Genomic DNA, 22,196 nt, shown 5'->3' on the forward strand with positions numbered 1-22,196 from the left:
ACTCGATGAAAATGAAGCTCATCAGTATTAATAAAAACAAGTACAAATCAGAATAAAAATTACAAGGACTATCACAGTTGGGTATTTAGCATACCCAAACTCATCAAGGGAAGAAACACATTCTTGTGCCTAATTCTATACATAGTAATATGGAATTTTGTCTAGACTTATCAGATTAGAGGTGATTGTTTATATATCTGTGAGTGTGAGTGTGTGTGAATGTGAATGTGAGTGTGAGTGCGAGTGTGTGTGTGAGCGTGTGTGTGTGTGTGTGTGTGAGTGTGTGTGAGTGTGAGTGTGACAAACATCAATGATCGGTCAAAGTCTTAACCCAATATATGAGAAATGTAAGGTTAGACTTTCGACTTAAGTCATGACAGGCATCGATAGTTGGTCAGAGCCTTAGACATAAGTTCCGATTAAATGAAACTCTTTTCTCCTATTTTAGATGTCATGTGTCCCAAGAAATTCTTGAAGGAGGAGAGGATTGGTGGGAAAAGTGCACAGGGGTTGAATTAGCTCGTCATAGATCCGTATGCCACGTTGACGGCAATGTCAATGAATATCTAAGATGGCCCCTTTCTATCAATTATTTGATCAAGCCTCTTGGCCTTGGCAAGTTAGCAAGGATTATCATCGGGGTCTTCCTCCATAAAGCCTCCTTCTCCATTATGCGCATAAAATTGTCGTTGGAAATATAATATTTCCTATACTTGCACATCAAATTGCCAAGCGTAATGTCCGACAGGATCCCTCAAGTTTAGATGTGAGGGAGAGAGCAGCTTCTCCATGGTTATTATACATGGATTAGAGATGTATGCCTAATTCTAAAATGATCTCATAAGCACAGAACTCTTAGGCACCTGCGAATGTTTGACCTGGCCATATGATCGTTACACTAACGTGGTGAGGGCATACTTGGAGACCTGGTGTTGCGCGAAAAACAACTTCTTTGACCAAGGGGAGGCCATCATGTCTCTCTTGGATCTTCATTTCATTGACGATCTTTCCCTTCTTGGAGATCGTTACCCCAGATAATGACATAATACTTGAGGATAAAGTTTATCCCGGCCTTCGAAAGTCGACAGCCTTGAGAAGGCCATTCAAGGAGTTTCGGAAGCTGGCTTCTCTTTAAGGAGGCCCTAAAGTTAGCTTCCAAGTGTGGATCACCCATTTCTTCGATTCAGACAGGGCTATAGGGGAACCAAGCAACCCTATTTTAACTTCAAGTGACAAGCCCCCGGTCCTTAAGGTAGAGATGCCTCCCCGTCCCACTGACCTGATTGATACCATCTACTTGACGGCCTATATTGGGTCATGAAATTAGGACCGAGTACCTTTATATGGCTTGTGATTTGGCCGAGGCCATAAGCCCAACCTGTCTTATGCAGTATCTATAATGGGCTCAATGTGGCAACTAACACTTCAAAGAGTTTGGGACATGCTCGCATGGGTTTTCCCTCTCCATTATGTTTATAGGTGGCTGGGTGCCTACTTCTCAGCACCTACCATCTAGCAAGCGACATCGATTCCAGTACCTTCCCATTTTTGCTGCACTTGATGCGACACGAGGTTGTTTTCCAATCCGATAATAATGCGAGGAAGCTTTTCCAAGGTGATAAACTGTTTTTCAGGGCAAGCCCTTTCCCATTGGGGGCCCAACTAACCGTCTTTCAAAGATGAGTATGGATCTCAGCTTGACAATGACCCAACCAGCAATGTTCATGGTGCCACACTCCCACACCGAGTTGGCATCAAGAAGACGATCGAATTATACAGTCCTTACCAATGCATATGGCAGCACAGGATGAACTAACATTGCCCCTTGTCATTTACAAGCAAATTGGCACTAGAATAGTGTGAAGACTGTGTGGGATTCTTGCACCACGATTAACCATGTGTGCAAGTTCATTGTTCCCAATTATGGAAAATATTAGTACCACGGGTCACAAAGAGGCCATTATGTTCAGTCGGTGCAGAACATGCCCATGTTCCGGCTTGATGGGAAGATAGTAACCAATTTTAAGAGTCACATCGCTGATGGCTCTAGCTACTAGACAGTGGAATGAGTTTTCCTTTTGACTGGAACACCCACAGTGTTGAATATCCTATGGACATTGAGTTCAAAGTGGAACAAATGGATGAAGGCAGGGATTCCTTCTATCATCACCTAGCCAAATTGTTTACCAACTAGCTAGGGGTTCAAGAGAGGTTTCACACCCTCTCGTTTGAAACATCAAAATGGTGGTTGACCCCACGCATCCCAAATCCATTGAACATCCTAAAGTTTCTACTCCCAAAGGAAAATCCAAAGTTAAAAGAAAAGCTAGAACTCCGTCTCCTTTAAGAAAGAGAGTCGAAGAACCTACCCATAAGTTTTGCACATCCAAAGACTAAGCCACCGGCTAAGGGTAAAGGAAGGCTCAAAGTCCTTCAGCTTCAAAGGTTCCTTGCAAGGAATCAAATGCTCCTATTATCAAATCGGAACATCATGAAGCCGATCCAAAGGGTAAGGGAAAAAGAAAATTAAGTAGCATCTCGCCTTCAGAGTCATCTCTCAAAGAACCAGCTACCCAATTGGTTTCTGAGGGTAGAACACGGAGCTCTCAATTAACGAACATCTACTGAGCCAAGTGAAGTCAATGCCCAACCTCTTTTATTAACTGTGGCCAACATTTCTACAGCCAATGCTCCCGAGTCCAATGAGACTGACGTTGTTCCTCCTCCATTGGTCGAGGTCAATGTTCCTGAGGTGCAGGCCACTAACCCTGAAATGGATTTGGTCATTGTCCCTGCTCTTCCAGAGGCCTTGGTTCAATCCACGATGAAGTATTCGACAAACCTAGGGGAAGGGCAGAAGAAGATGGGTCAGGAAGTGGTGAGGTCCGTTTTAGATCTTTCGGCAACTATTCATTGGCAGACCTGAGGACAACCTCAACTTCTATGTCCCAACTGATATCAGTTGCAGGTTCATGGAGGGGCTAACAAAGAGAAGTTTCGTGACCCGGTGAACAAGATTGTTCAAGATGCCTAAGCAAGTTGCTTTCGCTCAAGAGGCTTTGGTTACTGTGTTCCCTGACGTCATCTCCTCAAGGGAATTGGCAGTTGAAAATCATCGATGTAATATCCTAGAAGCTGATTAAGACTTTTAAGTAGTTAAAGCTAGGGTTGAAGAACTTAAGGCTCAATCTGTAACGACGCAGGGTCACCAACAGATTATGTTGAAGAACATTGCATGGGCAAAAACCTTTCTTGAGGCTCAGAAGAGCGACCTTGAAGCTCCTGATCTCTTCACAGTTGTGCAGCGTGCGAATAATGTCGCCGAAAATTTCGAGGAATCCTTAAATAGTCTTAACGAAGCAAAGGAAAATCATGGGACTTCTAGGAAGCAAATGGAGGAGAAGGTGCAGGGATAGGTGCTTTACGGGTGCTTGATGCACGTTTCCTCTACTTTTTATTTTCTTTTTCTTTTGAGAAGACAAAAGGCTTTGTGGTCTTGTGTATATATTTTAACTCTTGGTGGCATGTACAAACTTGCTTATGCTTTTCTTTCCTTTGACATGGTAAATACACGTAGATATATTTTTTTCAAGCATCCTATCTCTTGGTTTGGTAGCATCCATTGCCCTATGAAATTCAAAGGTATTTTCGCAGCATCGTCATATTTAAAAAAACTACACCCCAATTAGTGCACTGGAAAGGAATAGGGAGGGAGTTGTGTTGAAGCCTTCCCTACGACAAAAGAGTCGATGCTTGGTGTCGTAAGACACTAAGATTTTCTATAGTTTATAGTGATATAGAAAGGAATGTATATAAGAGCCTTCCACACCCTTATAAAAGGTATGGGTAGTCAATGCTTGGTCATAAGACTCTAAGGAGTACTGTCGTTTATAGTCATACAGGAAGGACTATATAAAACCCTTCCACACCCTTAAAATGGGTACGGTGGACAATACTTGGGAGTCATAAGACTCTAAGTAGTACTGTAGTTCATAGTCATACGTGAAGTATGTGATGATGCTGTAAGTCATATGTTGTAGACCTAGTTATAGGCATTTTAGAGTCATGCATCACGAACCATATAATAAATAGTTTAGAGTCATATATCATGGACAGTTATGCATTAGGCCCATATATATATAGATATAATAAGTGTCTATATGGTCACATATTTCAATGTATATAGAATGCATGTACTAGTGTATATATACACAGTATATATGCACTTATCAAGAAGGTAAGGGTGCATGTGCCTGCACATAGCAGTGTATATATACATTCATAATTGTATATAACTAATAACAAGCAATTTTATACATACACGTATAAACATATCAGTTTATACATATCGTATAAATACTCACATCAGTCCATATATAACACGCACATATGTGTATTATATATATCTAGGAGTGTGAGTGTTAGTGTGAGTGTGTGTGAGGTGTGTGTGTGTGTGTGTGTGTGTGGGTGTGAGTGTGAGTGTGAATGTGTGTGTGTGAGTGTGAGTGAGTGTGAGTGAGTGTGTGTGAGTGTGAGTGTGTGTGTGTGAGTGAGTGTGTATGTGTGTGTATGAGAGTGTGAGTGTGTGTGGGTGTAGTACATAAATCAGTGTACATATACATTCATAACTGTATAAACTGATAATAAGTGTATATATGGTCATACACATCAATGTATATAAAAATATATATATTAGTGCACTGTATATAAACAGTTATGCACTTTAAGCATACGAACATATCAATATATACACATCATATATATACAGATATCACACACACACACATATCAATGTATTTTATACATACTAATAACTAATGTATTGTATGGTTATATGCATATGTACATATATATATATATATATATATATATATATATATATATATATATATATATATATATATATATACACTAAAAACAACGGTATATATCGCTATACATCAATACATAAACAAATTGTGCTAATAACTGTATATATCACTGATAATAAGTATATACATGGTCTTATACATTAATGTATATATAAACCCTTTAAACATATGAATAGAAGTGTGCATATACATATTGGTGTACATATATGCTCATAACTGTATATATTAATAAAAGGTGTCCATATGGTCATTTATATCAATCTATATAGAAATATATATTAGTGCACTGAATATAAATGTATATAAAAATAGATATATTAGTGCACTGTATATAAACAGTTATACACTTTACACATACACACATATCAGTATATACACATCGTATATATACGGATATCACACACACACACACATCAATGTATTTTATACATACTAATAACTAATGTATTGTATGGTTATATGCATATGTATATATATATGTATACACTGAAAACAACGGTATATATCGATATACATCAATACGTAAACAAATTGTGCTAATAACTGTATATATCACTGATAATAAGTATATACATGGTCTTAAACATTAGTGTATATATAAACCCTTTAAACATATGAATAGAAGTGTGCATATATACATATTGGTGTACATATATGTTCATAACTGTATAAACTGATAAAAGGTGTCTATATGGTCATTTATATCGATCTATATAGAAATATATGCAAGTATTATCAATGCGTAAGGGTGCATGTGTGTGAGCATATCAGTGTATATATAACTGATAGCAAGTTTATACATAAACGTATAAGCATATCAGTATATGCATATCGTATATATACACACTGTATATAAATATAAACTGCTAATAAGTATATGGAATGCATGTGCGTGCACATATGCATGCGTATATACTTTGATATTTGTATATAACTGATAGCAAGCAACTGTATACATAGACGCATAACTATATCAGTATATACATATCGTATATATGTGTATATAAACACACATCTATCTATACACAACACGTATATATGTGTAATATATATATCTGTGAGTGTGAGTGTGAGTGTGAGTATGAGTGTGAGTGTGAGTATGTGAGTGTGAGTGTGAGTGTGAGTGTGAGTATCTGTGGGTGTAGTATATAACTCAGTGTACATATATACCACCATAACTGTATATACACTAATTAATGCGTAAGGGTGTATGTACGTGCGCATATCAGTGTATATATATATTGATCATTGTAAATAACTGATAGCAAGTAACTGTATATATAGATGCATAAATATGTTAGTATATACATATCATATATATACACACATCAGTCCGTACACAACACGTATATATATGTAATATATATATATATATATATATATATATCTTTGAGTGTGAGTGTGACTGTGAATGTGAGAGTGAGAGTGTGAGTGCACGTGTGTGTGTGGGTATATGGATGTAGTATATAAATCAGTGTACATATCATAGACATACACACATCAGTCCGCATACAACACGCATATATGTGTAATATATATATCTGTGAGTGTGAGTGTGACTGTGAGTATGTGTATGTGTGAGTGTGAGTGTGACTGTGAGTGTAAATATGAGTACGTGTGTGTGTGTGGGTGTAATATATAAATCAGTGTACATATATGCTCATAACTGTATATATACAGTCATGCACTTCACACATATACGTATATCAGTATATATACATGTGTATGGACTGATGTGGGTATATTTACGATATGTTTATGCGTGTATGCATACACTTGCTTGCTATCAGTTATATACAATTATACATATATATATAAACTGATATGCGCACGTAGATGCACCCTTACGCGTTGATTAGTAAATATATATTGTGTATGTAGGTATGTATAATATATGCATTTTATATACACTGATATATATGAGAATATAGACACTTATTAGCAGTTTATATGTATATATATACAATGTTTAATATACGATATACATATACTAATACATTTATGTGTGTATGTAAACACTTGCCGTCAGTAACATATACAGTGTTTATATATACGATATGTATGTATTCATATATTTATGCATGTATGTATACACTTGCTATCTATTACATATACCCTGATATGCACACGCATATGCATCCTTATGGATTGATAAGTCCATACATACATTGCGTATATACTGATATATATGATCATATAGACACTCATTATCAGTTTATCAATTATTAGCTTATATGTACATTGACATATATATACGTACTCATACGCGTATGTATAATGTATAAGACCATGTATATACTTATTATCAGTGATACATACAATTATTAAAATAATTTGTGTACATATATGTGTATAGCAATACATACCATTGTTTTCAATATATATATATATATATATATATATATATATATATATATATATATACATTGGTGATTATTACATACAGAGGCGTTGGATAATTTATATTTAATAAATAACCTACTACCATCTGCTGTATTTAATATTTGAGTAGTTTTGTCAAAATATTTTGAAGGTACAAGTCCTTCATTTATGCAATTGAGATCAGCTCCTGAATCTATAAGGGCTGATGTTTCAAAGCTATAATTTTTAGCAACAATGATTTTAACTTGGACAAACCATTTCTGTATAATTATTTTATCTATTAAATTAACTGAATGAATTGGTTGTTCACTAGTCTCTATGGGACCAGTAGTATTTATATCAATATCATCCTGTGTTCGTGAACTTGTATTTTGGAATTGTATTTCTACATTTCCATCTGTATGTTCTATGATATGATTGGGAATATGATGTTGAGGAATTTCTCGTGGTTGATTGGCATTTTGTAATGCCCATGATTGAGGTAGAATTATATCTGACCATTTTATAGTTTTTGGGACTATCATATTGGATTTTTTTATATTTGTTTGGAACAAAATTGTTTGATCTTTTTGATCAAGTTTCAAGGTATTGGGACTTAATGTATTCATAACCTTATAGTATATTCTATAGACTATAGCAAGATTTTGTGATCCATGGATCATATTAAAACCATGTGTTTTAAGATTTATTGTTAATATATCTAAGATATTGGGATCACTTAAAGAAACAGAAAAATTAGGAAAACAGTTAAAATAAATTGGCCCGCTACAGAGGCTGGATTCCACCATGCCTAGTAGAGAGTCTGTGAATATATTGTGTCTTGTATCTCTTAGGCATACAAGCACAGAAGTGTTCAACCCTGGTCGGGTCAAAGGTTTTACGGCTATTTGAATGAGGCCAATGTGTAAATATTTGTAATTATTTTCTCTATGTTTTTCTATTACTTTTTTAGAGAGTAGGTGAAAGTCTTCTTGATTTTGTGTGACCGATAGACTTTCTTCTACAGTCTTGATGGCATAACCCATCTTAAGTTTGAATGATCCTTTGTTATAAACATCATGTATTGGTACCTTGGGAATATTCCAATTTTGTATATTTTCCTCAATATCATTTATGATTATCTGTTCTTTATTTTTGACTCTAAGTTTGGAAGATGAAGATACAGTTTTACTAGTAAGATTTCTTATGAGATTTGCCATCCGTAGGTTGCGGATAATGACAATCTGGACATTCAGTGGCCTTAGCTTTTTTCCCTAAGCGGCTCTCCTGGCCTTGGCGGTACTTTTCGCATCGGCGTTCACTTGTCTCTTGCCTTAACTCTCGGACCAACTTTCTTGGTGGTCAATCTCACTTAATTTCTTATAGTAAAATGTCTCTTTATCTTACTTATGAGGTAGGAAGAACAGTTGTACAAATTCTACAGTTATAACTGTTTGCACAGTTCCACTGTGGAATAGTTCTTACTGTTATAATTTGTCAGACAGTGTATCATTGTATGGCTCTGATACCACTTTGCGCCAGGATCTACAGCACTGTCTTTTGGTTAGGTTTTATCTATTTTAATTGCTTTGGTTTAAGTTTATGGAGAATCTATGGAGAATCTATGGAGATTTAACTATTGCGGATAACAGAGTTATAATAAATAAGTAAACAGCAAGCTGTTATACTGGATTATTGACTGTAAAATTCTGTAGTAATTTAAGCAGAATAATATGATTCCTATGAAAGGAATTATTGAAATATCAAGTACAATCCACTGAGCGTAACTAATGTTACCTATTTTAATATTAAATAAAATTTTAAACTGCATGGAATTTTTTCAGAAAATCACACTAGCATCTTATTATCATTTACAGAGAATATTACAGAGCAAATAATATTACAGGGTACAGAGGAGATAAAAGCAGGAAAGCAAGTAATAAAACTAAAAGCATAAGACTTACTGGGTAGCAAGAAATAAAATGAAAAGCACAAGATTTACTGGGTACATATACAGTAACTGGAAAAGAGTTTCCAGTGGTGAGGACAGTAAGAAGGCAAGTTATTGATATTGCAATCACACATTATTAAGAGTGAGGTGAGAGATGACCTGGTTCAGCTATGAGGGCAATGATAGCTGTGAATAAGAACAGTTGCAGGGTTCAGATGCAGACGTACAGGTGCAGATGCAGAGCAGAGGTACAGGTGAAGGACAGAGGTTCGGATGCAGGTCTGGAGGTCTGAGGTTTGATCTGAATACATTGAAAGAGCCTTTCTAATAGATATTTCCATTGAGCACCAGCAGGTTCACATGGACCCAAGTAAGCTTGCACCATTATACCTGTTAAATCATCTTAATCCTATCAATGGGGTTAAGACCAGAGAGTACTATGAAGCAATTCTAATGGAAACAGGATCCATCTCTGTTGTCAATTATTTACAACAAAATACCAGAATCATAGCCTATTCAAAGGTACAAATAAAAAAGCTCCTTCCTTATACTGAGTGGGGTTCTAATCCCGCACATGGGAAGAAATTACAAAATTCTGAATTTTCTTACAAATATTTCAAATACGCTGAGTATATAGAAGCTTGGCATAAATTTTTCTATTACCAAAACCCCAACAATACTCATAGCTGGTATTTACAGTTTCGGCTACCAATTTTCGAAAGGTTCCCCACTTGGTTTCAAAACTGGTTTTTTGTGTGGGGATCAACTGCGATGATTTTACCTCCTGCTTTCAAAAAACTGCAGGAACAATTTATACAATACAATAATACCAATAATACAGTTGATACTCACCTTTACTTTATGGCTTTATACCAAATCCCTTGGATCATGAAATGGGATTATACCATCTCACCCAATACTTCCAATGATTATACCTACATCCCTCGCTTGGGAAAGACCATCTCTGTCAAATGGTGGGATATCTTCCAAATGGATCTCATCAAAGCCACTCCAAAGAGAATACCTTCCGAAACACCTATATACCAGAAAAACCCAAATACTCCAAACACTTCATTCGATTTTCCTACCTATTTGAGAAATATGCTTCAAACCAACCCTCATGCTTCCAAGGACGAACTTGAAAAACAAATGAAAGAGATATTTGCTGAAGCAGGAAGAAAACCTACATCTTCCGAAGAAACAGTTCAGTCCTCTCCACTACACACCAATAGATATCTCCAGCTCAGTCAAAAGGATCCAGAAGAAACCGATCCAGACGAAACAGATCCAGAAGAAGACGATCCGGATGAGTTCAGCCAGAGACCATGAATAACCATCATCACCGTCAAAAACCATCATCATCATCATGAAGAAAGATAGTATGGGTCCTACCACCAAAGAAGGACACTCATTGTAATAAGGCCAAAAGAGCCTAGATATTTTACTTTTTATTATTTTTTATTTTTAGAGCATCCCCCTATGCTCATGTTTTGTCCACTAGCACTTTTGTCATATTCACCGACACCTCCTCTTGTCGTATCTGTAGACATCTGGGCCCCTCTCCTTTGTCCATATGCACCGAAGATTCTCTTTTCCTTGTCCACATATGCTGTCCACATATGACATCTCTCTTTTCCTTTTTGTCCTATTCAAATAGTTGCCAGCTGTCTTCCTTTACCGACAATGGCCGACAAAAGCATCTACCTACTTTGTCCTCTTGTTAGCTGCCGACAATGGCATCCACCTCATTTGTTGTCCTCTTCTAAAAATACTGGCCAGCTGTAAAGCCAAAAGGATTCCTTCCGACTCCTATAAGAAGGAAGCACTTCCTTCATTCAGAGGCAGGGCCTCACTCCTCTCCTCTTCCAGAGCTAAACTCTTCTCCTCTCTCAACCTTACCTGAAGCCTTCGCCAACTTTGCGCCAGGATCTACAACACTGTCTTTTGGTTAGGTTTTATCTATTTTAATTGCTTTGGTTTAAGTTTATGGAGAATCTATGGAGAATCTATGGAGATTTAACTATTGCGGATAACAGAGTTATAATAAATAAGTAAACAGCAAGCTGTTATACTGGATTATTGACTGTAAAATTCTGTAGTAATTTAAGCAGAATAATATGATTCCTATGAAAGGAATTATTGAAATATCAAGTACAATCCACTGAGCGTAACTAATGTTACCTATTTTAATATTAAATAAAATTTTAAACTGCATGGAATTTTTTCAGAAAATCGCACTAGCATCTTATTATCATTTACAGAGAATATTACAGAGCAAATAATATTACAGGGAAATATTACAGAGGAGATAAAAGCAGGAAAGCAAGTAATAAAACTAAAAGCATAAGACTTACTGGGTAGCAAGAAATAAAATGAAAAGCACAAGACTTACTGGGTACATATACAGTAACTGGAAAAGAGTTTCCAGTGGTGAGGACAGTAAGAAGGCAAGTTATTGATATTGCAATCACACATTATTAAGAGTGAGGTGAGAGAGGACCTGGTTCAGCTATGAGGGCAATGATAGCTGTGAATAAGAACAGTTGCAGGGTTCAGATGCAGAGGTACAGGTGCAGATGCAGAGCAGAGGTACAGGTGAAGGACAGAGGTTCGGATGCAGGTCTGGAGGTTTGAGGTTTCAGGTGGTAAACAGTCTGAGGTTTAGGAGATAAACGGTCTGAGGTTTCAGGAGATAAACGGTCTGAGGTTTCAGGAGATAAACGGTCTGAGGTTTCAGGAGTTTAAACGGTCTGCGATTAATTGTCTGAGGTCTCAGAGAGAGAAAGACTCAGAGGCTTTTGAGTAGAGAGGCTCAGAGGCTTTTGGGGTAAAGGTTGCTAGGTTGGTGAAGGCTTCAGGTAAGGTTGAGAGAGGAGAAGAGTTTAGCTCTGGAAGAGGAGAGGAGTGAGGCCCTGCCTCTGAATGAAGGAAGTGCTTCCTTCTTATAGTAGTCGGAAGGAATCCTTTTGGCTTTACAGCTGGGCAGTATTATTAGAAGAGGACAACAAATGAGGTGGATGCCATTGTCGGCAGCTAACAAGAGGACAAAGTAGGTAGATGCTTTTGTCGGCCATTGTCGGTAAAGGAAGACAGCTGGCAACTATTTGAATAGGACAAAAAGGAAAAGAGAGATGTCATATGTGGACAGCATATGTGGACAAGGAAAAGAGAATCTTCGGTGCATATGGACAAAGGAGAGGGGCCCAGATGTCTACAGATACGACAAGAGGAGGTGTCGGTGAATATGACAAAAGTGCTAGTGGACAAAACATGAGCATAGGGGGATGCTCTAAAAATAAAAAATAATAAAAAGTAAAATATCTAAGCTCTTTTGGCCTTATTACAATGAGTGTCCTTCTTTGGTGGTAGGACCCATACTATCTTTCTTCATGATGATGATGATGGTCTTTGACGGTGATGATGGTTATTCATGGTCTCTGGCTGAACTCATCCGGATCGTCTTCTTCTGGATCTGTTTCGTCTGGATCGGTTTCTTCTGGATCCTTTTGACTGAGCTGGAGATATCTATTGGTGTGTAGTGGAGAGGACTGAACTGTTTCTTCGGAAGATGTAGGTTTTCTTCCTGCTTCAGCAAATATCTCTTTCATTTGTTTTTCAAGTTCGTCCTTGGAAGCATGAGGGTTGGTTTGAAGCATATTTCTCAAATAGGTAGGAAAATCGAATGAAGTGTTTGGAGTATTTGGGTTTTTCTGGTATATAGGTGTTTCGGAAGGTATTCTCTTTGGAGTGGCTTTGGTGAGATCCATTTGGAAGATATCCCACCATTTGACAGAGATGGTCTTTCCCAAGCGAGGGATGTAGGTATAATCATTGGAAGTATTGGGTGAGATGGTATAATCCCATTTCATGATCCAAGGGATTTGGTATAAAGCCATAAAGTAAAGGTGAGTATCAACTGTATTATTGGTATTGTATAAATTGTTCCTGCAGTTCTTTGAAAGCAGGAGGTAAAATCATCGCAGTTGATCCCCACACAAAAAACCAGTTTTGAAACCAAGTGGGGAACCTTTCGAAAATTGGTAGCCGAAACTGTAAATACCAGCTATGAGTATTGTTGGGGTTTTGGTAATAGAAAAATTTATGCCAAGCTTCTATATACTCAGCGTATTTGAAATATTTGTAAGAAAATTCAGAATTTTGTAATTTCTTCCCATGTGCGGGATTAGAACCCCACTCAGTATAAGGAAGGAGCTTTTTTATTTGTACCTTTGAATAGGCTATGATTCTGGTATTTTGTTGGAAATAATGGACAACAGAGATGGATCCTATTTCCATTAGAATTGCTTCATAGTACTCTCTGGTCTTAACCCCATTGATAGGATTAAGATGATTTAACAGGTATAATGGTGCAAGCTTACTTGGGTCCATGTGAACCTGCTGGTGCTCAATAGAAATATCTATTAGAAAGGCTCTTTCAATGTATTCAGATCTGGGAGTATTGGCAGGAAGAGTAGACTTGGATTGAGCAGGTGAAAAAGTAGGAGTTGAAGTACGAGCTTCTGGGTATGTAATTTGATGAACTGGTGATTGAGATGGTGAACGAATATTCAGGGGTGAGGGTTCCCCTTCATATGGAACTAAAGAATGCATGGGTTGTTTTCCCCGGCGAGTATTGCCTCGGGAGCCCATATTTAAGGATGAAAGATCCTTATCAGAGATATTATCTTTGAACAATTGAAGTGCAAGTGAAAGTGGTGATTCGTCGTCGTTGGCGTCAGTGTTGCCCCCCTGCAAAAATTCACGGGTGAGAAAATCGGGTAAAGAATTAGAAGACCCGGGAAGATGTTCAATGGTGAAATCGAAGGCAGAAAGTATGGCCTGCCATCGGGCAAATATTTGTTTGGAAATCAAATTTTTAACATCTTTTTGCAGAATATCTTTGGCGGCTTTACAATCGGTTCGTATAAGAAAAGGTTGATTTAAAATATCACTTTGGAACTTTGTAACACAATGTACAATGGCTAATAATTCTTTTTTAACCATGGAGTAATTTAATTGGGTTGAATTTCAGGCCTTTGAAGTATATCGTATTAATTGTTCTTTGGTATCTACTTGTTGTTTGAGTACACCACCAAGTCCTTTATCGGAGGCATCACATTCAATTATTTTGAAAGCAGTGGGATGAGGAAGAGAAAGGCATTCAAGAGTTTTTACCTTACTCTTTATTACCTTTAGTGCTTGAGTATGGATGTCAGACCAAGGAGGAGGATTCTTCTTGAGTCTATCATATAATGGTTTGGAATCCAATGCAAGGTTAGGATAGAAATCACTTACATAATTGAGGCATCCTAAAAACCTTTGTAATTCAGTTTTATCAAGAATCTTATCAGGAAATTTATCAGCAAAAGCTATAGATCTATCTATTGGAATGATAGTACCATGGTGTATCATATGTCCTAAAAATCTAATATTGGTTTTGAAAAGTGTAATCTTTTTGGTAGAAACCACTAAGCCTGCTTGGCTAACAGCATGGATAAATGTATTTATGTGTTTACTATGTTGATCAATTGATTCAGAGAATATTAAGACATCATCAATATAAACTATCATAAAAGTGTAGTAAGAGTTGAAAACATCATTCATTATTTTTTGAAATTCTGATGGTGCATTTTTTAATCCAAAGGGCATTACATTCCATTCGTATTGTCCAAAAGGAACATTGAATGCAGTTTTGTATTTATCTTGTTCCTGGATCTGGATTTGCCAGTATCCGGATTTCATATCAAATTTTGAAAATATGCAAGCTTGAGCAACTCTGTCTAATAAATCTTTTTTATTAGGAATTGGATATCTGATCCATTTTAATACTTTATTTAATGGTTTATAGTTTATTACCAATCTAGGAACTCCTCTTTCCTTTTCAGCATTTTTATTAACATAAAAGGCTGCACAGCTCCAAGGTGAAGAACTTGGTCTAATGAGCTTTCTCTGTAGGAGTTCTGCTATTTCTTTTTTACACATTTCTAATAAAACAGTATTCATTTGTATTGGCCTAGCTTTCGTAGGGATTTGACTTTCAGTGAAAGTTGGTTCATATGGTAAACTGATACTATGTTTTTTCCTATCCTAAAAAGCATTAGGATGTTCGCTACATATTGAGGTTTCTATTTGCTTTTGTATTGATTGAATCCTTTGTTGGATTGAAGGCATTTGCAATTGCTCTTCAATTATTTTGTATTTCATTTCTTGTTTAAGAGTGCAAAGAAATTTTTCTTTGCCTTGTAATTGACTTTTGACATTATTTAATTCTTTTAATTTTGGTTTATGTATGAAATTAAAATGTATTGGAATGTTTTGAATTGTAGATGAAATTCCTTTTTCATCAATAGTGAGAGGATAAAGCAATGTTAGGAATGGGACTCCTAGAATTACTGATTAGCTCAATCCTTTAACCATGATAAAAGGTGTATCAATACATTGGTGATTATTACATACAGAGGCGTTGGATAATTTATATTTAATAAATAACCTACTACCATCTGCTGTATTTAATATTTGAGTAGTTTTGTCAAAATATTTTGAAGGTACAAGTCCTTCATTTATGCAATTGAGATCAGCTCCTGAATCTATAAGGGCTGATGTTTCAAAGCTATAATTTTTAGCAACAATGATTTTAACTTGGACAAACCATTTCTGTATAATTATTTTATCTATTAAATTAACTGAATGAATTGGCTGTTCACTAGTCTCTATGGGACCAGTAGTTTCTATTGGGTTGTCTGTGATCAAATCATTGAATTCTATTTCATCTGTCTCTGAATTTTGTTGAGACATTTGTTGTAATTCTAATATTTGAATTCTTCCTTTCAATTGTACTATTTCGGATTTTATTTCTTTAATCTCTTTTTTGAGATCAGAGATGGTAGGTTCTTTTTGAGAAGTATGTTGATCACTTACTCTTTTGATAATAGCAGAGAAATTATATTCATCTGGATTTTTGATAATAGGTGATTTTGATTTATTTTTGGTAATATTAATGAATTGGGTAATGATAGCTCTTTTTTCCTCAGGATCAGTTATTTTATCTATAATGTCTAGTATAAAATTATCTTCCTGGGTGAGTGTGTGAACATTATGCTGAGGTAGAGGACAACTACAATCTTCTGATGATTCTGTAGTAGTCTCAGTATTGGTAGAAGAACTATCTGAACCTATAAGATCAAGATCATTACTATTTATTTCTTCAGTATAAGAACTACTAGAAGTAGAGGAGGAAGAATCATATGACATTATACTTTTTATTTTTGCTTTAATTGAATCATCTAAGTTTAATGAATCTATTTTCTTTTTTAATTTACATTGGTGTTTATAATGTCCTATTTTACCACACCTATAGCATACTGGGAGTTTGCTCTTTCTCTTTGTATTGGGAGAAAATTTTTTGATTAATTTTCTTTTTGATTTTTTATAATATTCCTTATCTTTATTCTTCTTTTTAGCTTTCATATATTTTTCTTTTTTGTATTTTTTCTTTTTCTTTTTGACGTAGTCAGGCATATTTTTTCTATCTAGGTAATAGCCAAATTGCTCACAGAAGTCTCCAAGTTCTTTTTTCTTGGTGAGCTTTTGTTTATCTATTTGTCTTTTTAATTTCATATCAGTACAGAGAGCTAAGCCTTCTGCACATATTTCTGCGGAGAGTTCTCCGAGTGTATATGATGAATATACTATTATTCCATTGTGTTTTTTGCGAAGTCTTTCTTTGACTTTTTCTGCAAATAGATATGGAAGACCAGCTATAAATTTTTCCTTCCAATGGTCTAGCTGGCAATCTTCACGTATTAAAAGCCTTGAAAAGAATACATCTTTATACCATTTATAATGAGAAAGGGTAGGACAGCGTAAATTGGATAGCAAATCTTCTGATCTTGCTGCAAGTAATGAAGTACTGCCTACAAAATGTAAGGTGATTGTGTATATCAAGGTATTAACAGCATCACTTTCTGTATATATAACTTCTTTGTTTTGTTCATTTCTTCCAGTCCATTGTCTAGTATTGTTTAAAATCCTTTGTTTGGTGTCATCGTCCACATAAAAATCCCACCATCCTCTTAACCATCCTGTGAATCCATTTACTATTGCTTTGGCAACTTCTTGATCATGGTTGCCTGCCATTTTATTTGCAGAGGCATACATGGTCATATGTCTCATGACATCTAGTATTTTTAGTTCAGATAAACCATCTATCTGCCAATTGACTATAGATCTTCCAGAATAAGATACTGCCTGTTGTATTGAATCTTCTTCCATTTGAATGTCAACAGGAGTAGGTCTCTTATGATAGGGTAAGGCTGTTATGGGTTTCCAGTATTTCCCATAAGCTATTTTATTAATGGTATCCATTAGAGGTGTAGTATCCATAAAAGCTTTTTCCTGATTTTGGATTGTATCCTCTATTATGGGTTCTTCCTCTGTGAGCATCATAGTTTCATGCTCAGGTATGACAGCTTTACCTTTGTCAGATGACTCAGGTATCTGAGAAGTGATGGTAGGCGGAGGAATATGGATTTGAGGTGAAGGTACTCCTTTCAAGTCTAGTTGGGATAGTTTGGAGATTAATTGATCCATAAGGGATTTATTATTTTCTCCAATGTGGAATTTATTCTTATTTAACTCAGGTGGTGGTTTAAATAATACTGACTTAGGTATAGGAGATACCGTAGGTAATTCCTTGGATACTATTCTTTCTATTCTTTCAGTTTGCTTTCCAAGGGATTGTAGATATAGGTTTGTATAATTATTTTGTTCTACAATATGGGGTATGTACTCTTGTTTTTTATTGATCTCTTTAGGGATAGCTTTATATGGTGTAGCCACTATATCATAAAAAGATGAAGAGTGTACAGGCTCATTTTTCTTTGGAATACCTGTTTTGAGTATAATACTTTTCTCCGGTGGATGAATACTAGCAGTTGTAGTACCATCGGTACTTATATATGTTTTTTCTTCTATGGTTTGTATTTTATCAAACGAAGGAATAATAATATTTTTCTCTAAACATAGGTCTTTTAGCCAATGAAAGAATCCTATATTTAATCTTTCTTTGTGTAAGAACTTATTATATTTTTTATGTAATAATTCCATTAATCTAGGTGGTTGAAATCTTTGTAAATACCATTCTCGAATATTTTTATTTTCTTCTGATAAATAATCTTTTTTAATAAAAGCTTTATTTATTTTCCTTTGTTTCCTTTCTAGCTTGGCAGCTAGATAGGATGCTATATATTCTTCAGAATATTGAGTAGGATCATCTTCTTCAAGTTGTAATGTACAAACTTGAAAGTCATGTAATTCTTCTATACTGGGTTTAGAAGTTGTAGGATGAGATGATGTATATGTTGGGATTACAATATTATCTCTGGTTCTATGCGTTCCTTGAAATTGTATATCTGAATTAGATGAACTTATTTGATTATTGGATGAAGATGGATGACTATAACTTGGAGGAGGAGGTAATATAATAACATTTGGGTTATGAGAAATTGATTTTCTACTTGGTATATTTTGCTTATTATTTCTCTTCCTATTTATATCAATATCATCCTGTGTTCGTGAACTTGTATTTTGGAATTGTATTTCTACATTTCCATCTGTATGTTCTATGATATGATTGGGAATATGATGTTGAGGAATTTCTCGTGGTTGATTGGCATTTTGTAATGCCCATGATTGAGGTAGAATTATATCTGACCATTTTATAGTTTTTGGGACTATCATATTGGATTTTTCTATATTTGTTTGGAACAAAATTGTTTGATCTTTTTGATCAAGTTTCAAGGTATTGGGACTTAATATATTCATAACCTTATAGTATATTCTATAGACTATAGCAAGATTTTGTGATCCATGGATCATATTAAAACCATGTGTTTTAAGATTTATTGTTAATATATCTAAGATATTGGGATCACTTAAAGAAACAGAAAAATTAGGAAAACAGTTAAAATAAATTGGCCCGCTACAGAGGCTGGATTCCACCATGCCTAGTAGAGAGTCTGTGAATATATTGTGTCTTGTATCTCTTAGGCATACAAGCACAGAAGTGTTCAACCCTGGTCGGGTCAAAGGTTTTACGGCTATTTGAATGAGGCCAATGTGTAAATATTTGTAATTATTTTCTCTATGTTTTTCTATTACTTTTTTAGAGAGTAGGTGAAAGTCTTCTTGATTTTGTGTGACCGATAGACTTTCTTCTACAGTCTTGATGGCATAACCCATCTTAAGTTTGAATGATCCTTTGTTATAAACATCATGTATTGGTACCTTGGGAATATTCCAATTTTGTATATTTTCCTCAATATCATTTATGATTATCTGTTCTTTATTTTTACCTCATAAGTAAGATAAAGAGACATTTTACTATAAGAAATTAAGTGAGATTGACCACCAAGAAAGTTGGTCCGAGAGTTAAGGCAAGAGACAAGTGAACGCCGATGCGAAAAGTACCGCCAAGGCCAGGAGAGCCGCTTAGGGAAAAAAGCTAAGGCCACTGAATGTCCAGATTGTCATTATCCGCAACCTACGGATGGCAAATCTCATAAGAAATCTTACTAGTAAAACTGTATCTTCATCTAAATTTTTTGATTAATTTTCTTTTTGATTTTTTATAATATTCCTTATCTTTATTCTTCTTTTTAGCTTTCATATATTTTTCTTTTTTGTATTTTTTCTTTTTGACGTAGTCAGGCGTATTTTTTCTATCTAGGTAATAGCCAAATTGCTCACAGAAGTCTCCAAGTTCTTTTTTCTTGGTGAGCTTTTGTTTATCTATTTGTCTTTTTAATTTCATATCAGTACAGAGAGCTAAGCCTTCTGCACATATTTCTGCGGAGAGTTCTCCGAGTGTATATGATGAATATACTATTATTCCATTGTGTTTTTTGCGAAGTCTTTCTTTGACTTTTTCTGCAAATAGATATGGAAGACCAGCTATAAATTTTTCCTTCCAATGGTCTAGCTGGCAATCTTCACGTATTAAAAGCCTTGAAAAGAATACATCTTTATACCATTTATAATGAGAAAGGGTAGGACAGCGTAAATTGGATAGCAAATCTTCTGATCTTGCTGCAAATAATGAAGTACTGCCTACAAAATGTAAGGTGATTGTGTATATCAAGGTATTAACAGCATCACTTTCTGTATATATAACTTCTTGGTTTTGTTCATTTCTTCCAGTCCATTGTCTAGTATTGTTTAAAATCCTTTGTTTGGTGTCATCGTCCACATAAAAATCCCACCATCCTCTTAACCATCCTGTGAATCCATTTACTATTGCTTTGGCAACTTCTTGATCATGGTTGCCTGCCATTTTATTTGCAGAGGCATACATGGTCATATGTCTCATGACATCTAGTATTTTTAGTTCAGATAAACCATCTATCTGCCAATTGACTATAGATCTTCCAGAATAAGATACTGCCTGTTGTATTGAATCTTCTTCCATTTGAATGTCAACAGGAGTAGGTCTCTTATGATAGGGTAAGGCTGTTATGGGTTTCCAGTATTTCCCATAAGCTATTTTATTAATGGTATCCATTAGAGGTGTAGTATCCATAAAAGCTTTTTCCTGATTTTGGATTGTATCCTCTATTATGGGTTCTTCCTCTGTGAGCATCATAGTTTCATGTTCAGGTATGACAGCTTTACCTTTGTCAGATGACTCAGGTATCTGAGAAGTGATGGATAAAGAGATCACCACTTTCACTTGCACTTCAATTGTTCAAAGATAATATCTCTGATAAGGATCTTTCATCCTTAAATATGGGCTCCCGAGGCAATACTCGCCGGGGAAAACAACCCATGCATTCTTTAGTTCCATATGAAGGGGAACCCTCACCCCTGAATATTCGTTCACCATCTCAATCACCAGTTCATCAAATTACATACCCAGAAGCTCGTACTTCAACTCCTACTTTTTCACCTGCTCAATCCAAGTCTACTCTTCCTGCCAATACTCCCAGATCTGAATACATTGAAAGAGCCTTTCTAATAGATATTTCCATTGAGCACCAGCAGGTTCACATGGACCCAAGTAAGCTTGCACTATTATACCTGTTAAATCATCTTAATCCTATCAATGGGGTTAAGACCAGAGAGTACTATGAAGCAATTCTAATGGAAACAGGATCCATCTCTGTTGTCCATTATTTCCAACAAAATACCAGAATCATAGCTTATTCAAAGGTACAAATAAAAAAGCTCCTTCCTTATACTGAGTGGGGTTCTAATCCCGCACATGGGAAGAAATTACAAAATTCTGAATTTTCTTACAAATATTTCAAATACGCTGAGTATATAGAAGCTTGGCATAAATTTTTCTATTACCAAAACCCCAACAATACTCATAGCTGGTATTTACAGTTTCGGCTACCAATTTTCGAAAGGTTCCCCACTTGGTTTCAAAACTGGTTTTTTGTGTGGGGATCAACTGCGATGATTTTACCTCCTGCTTTCAAAGAACTGCAGGAACAATTTATACAATACAATAATACCAATAATACAGTTGATACTCACCTTTACTTTATGGCTTTATACCAAATCCCTTGGATCATGAAATGGGATTATACCATCTCACCCAATACTTCCAATGATTATACCTACATCCCTCGCTGATCCTGAGGAAAAAAGAGCTATCATTACCCAATTCATTAATATTACCAAAAATAAATCAAAATCACCTATGTGACCGATAGACTTTCTTCTACAGTCTTGATGGCATAACCCATCTTAAGTTTGAATGATCCTTTAATTCATTAATATTACCAAAAATAAATCAAAATCACCTATTATCAAAAATCCAGATGAATATATATATATATATATATACACAGATGCATATAACCATACGCGTATGTATAATGTATAAGACCATGTATATACTTATTATCAGTGATACATACAATTATTAAAATAATTTGTGTACATATATATGTATAGCAATACATACCATTGTTTTCAATATATATATATATATATATATATATATATATACA

General features: G+C 35.4%; 1 protein-coding gene across 12 annotated transcripts in view; it reads right to left on the reverse strand.

Annotated features, from left to right (window-relative positions):
• Positions 1 to 22,196, reverse strand: part of LOC110006830 (uncharacterized) — a 79,545-nt gene that overhangs the window by 27,499 nt on the left and 29,850 nt on the right. For 3 of the 12 annotated variants that reach the window (XR_016051495.1, XR_016051493.1, XR_016051491.1), the window contains exon 3: positions 9,343 to 9,573. The exons of 3 other annotated variants lie outside the window; for them this stretch is intronic. Coding sequence is in view for 3 of the 9 variants with exons in the window: in XM_088861142.1 (XP_088717268.1) it covers positions 15,580 to 19,422 (3,843 nt within the window). In the remaining 6 variants the exon portion in view is untranslated. 6 more of the 12 variants (XM_088861142.1, XM_088861143.1, XR_016051494.1 and 3 more) reach the window with 4 other exon arrangements.

This window comes from Amborella trichopoda, chromosome 3 (genome assembly GCF_054954075.1).
Source record: "Amborella trichopoda isolate Santa Cruz 75 chromosome 3, AtrichopodaSantaCruz75HAP2 v2.0, whole genome shotgun sequence".
NCBI classification, from domain to species: domain Eukaryota; kingdom Viridiplantae; phylum Streptophyta; class Magnoliopsida; order Amborellales; family Amborellaceae; genus Amborella; species Amborella trichopoda.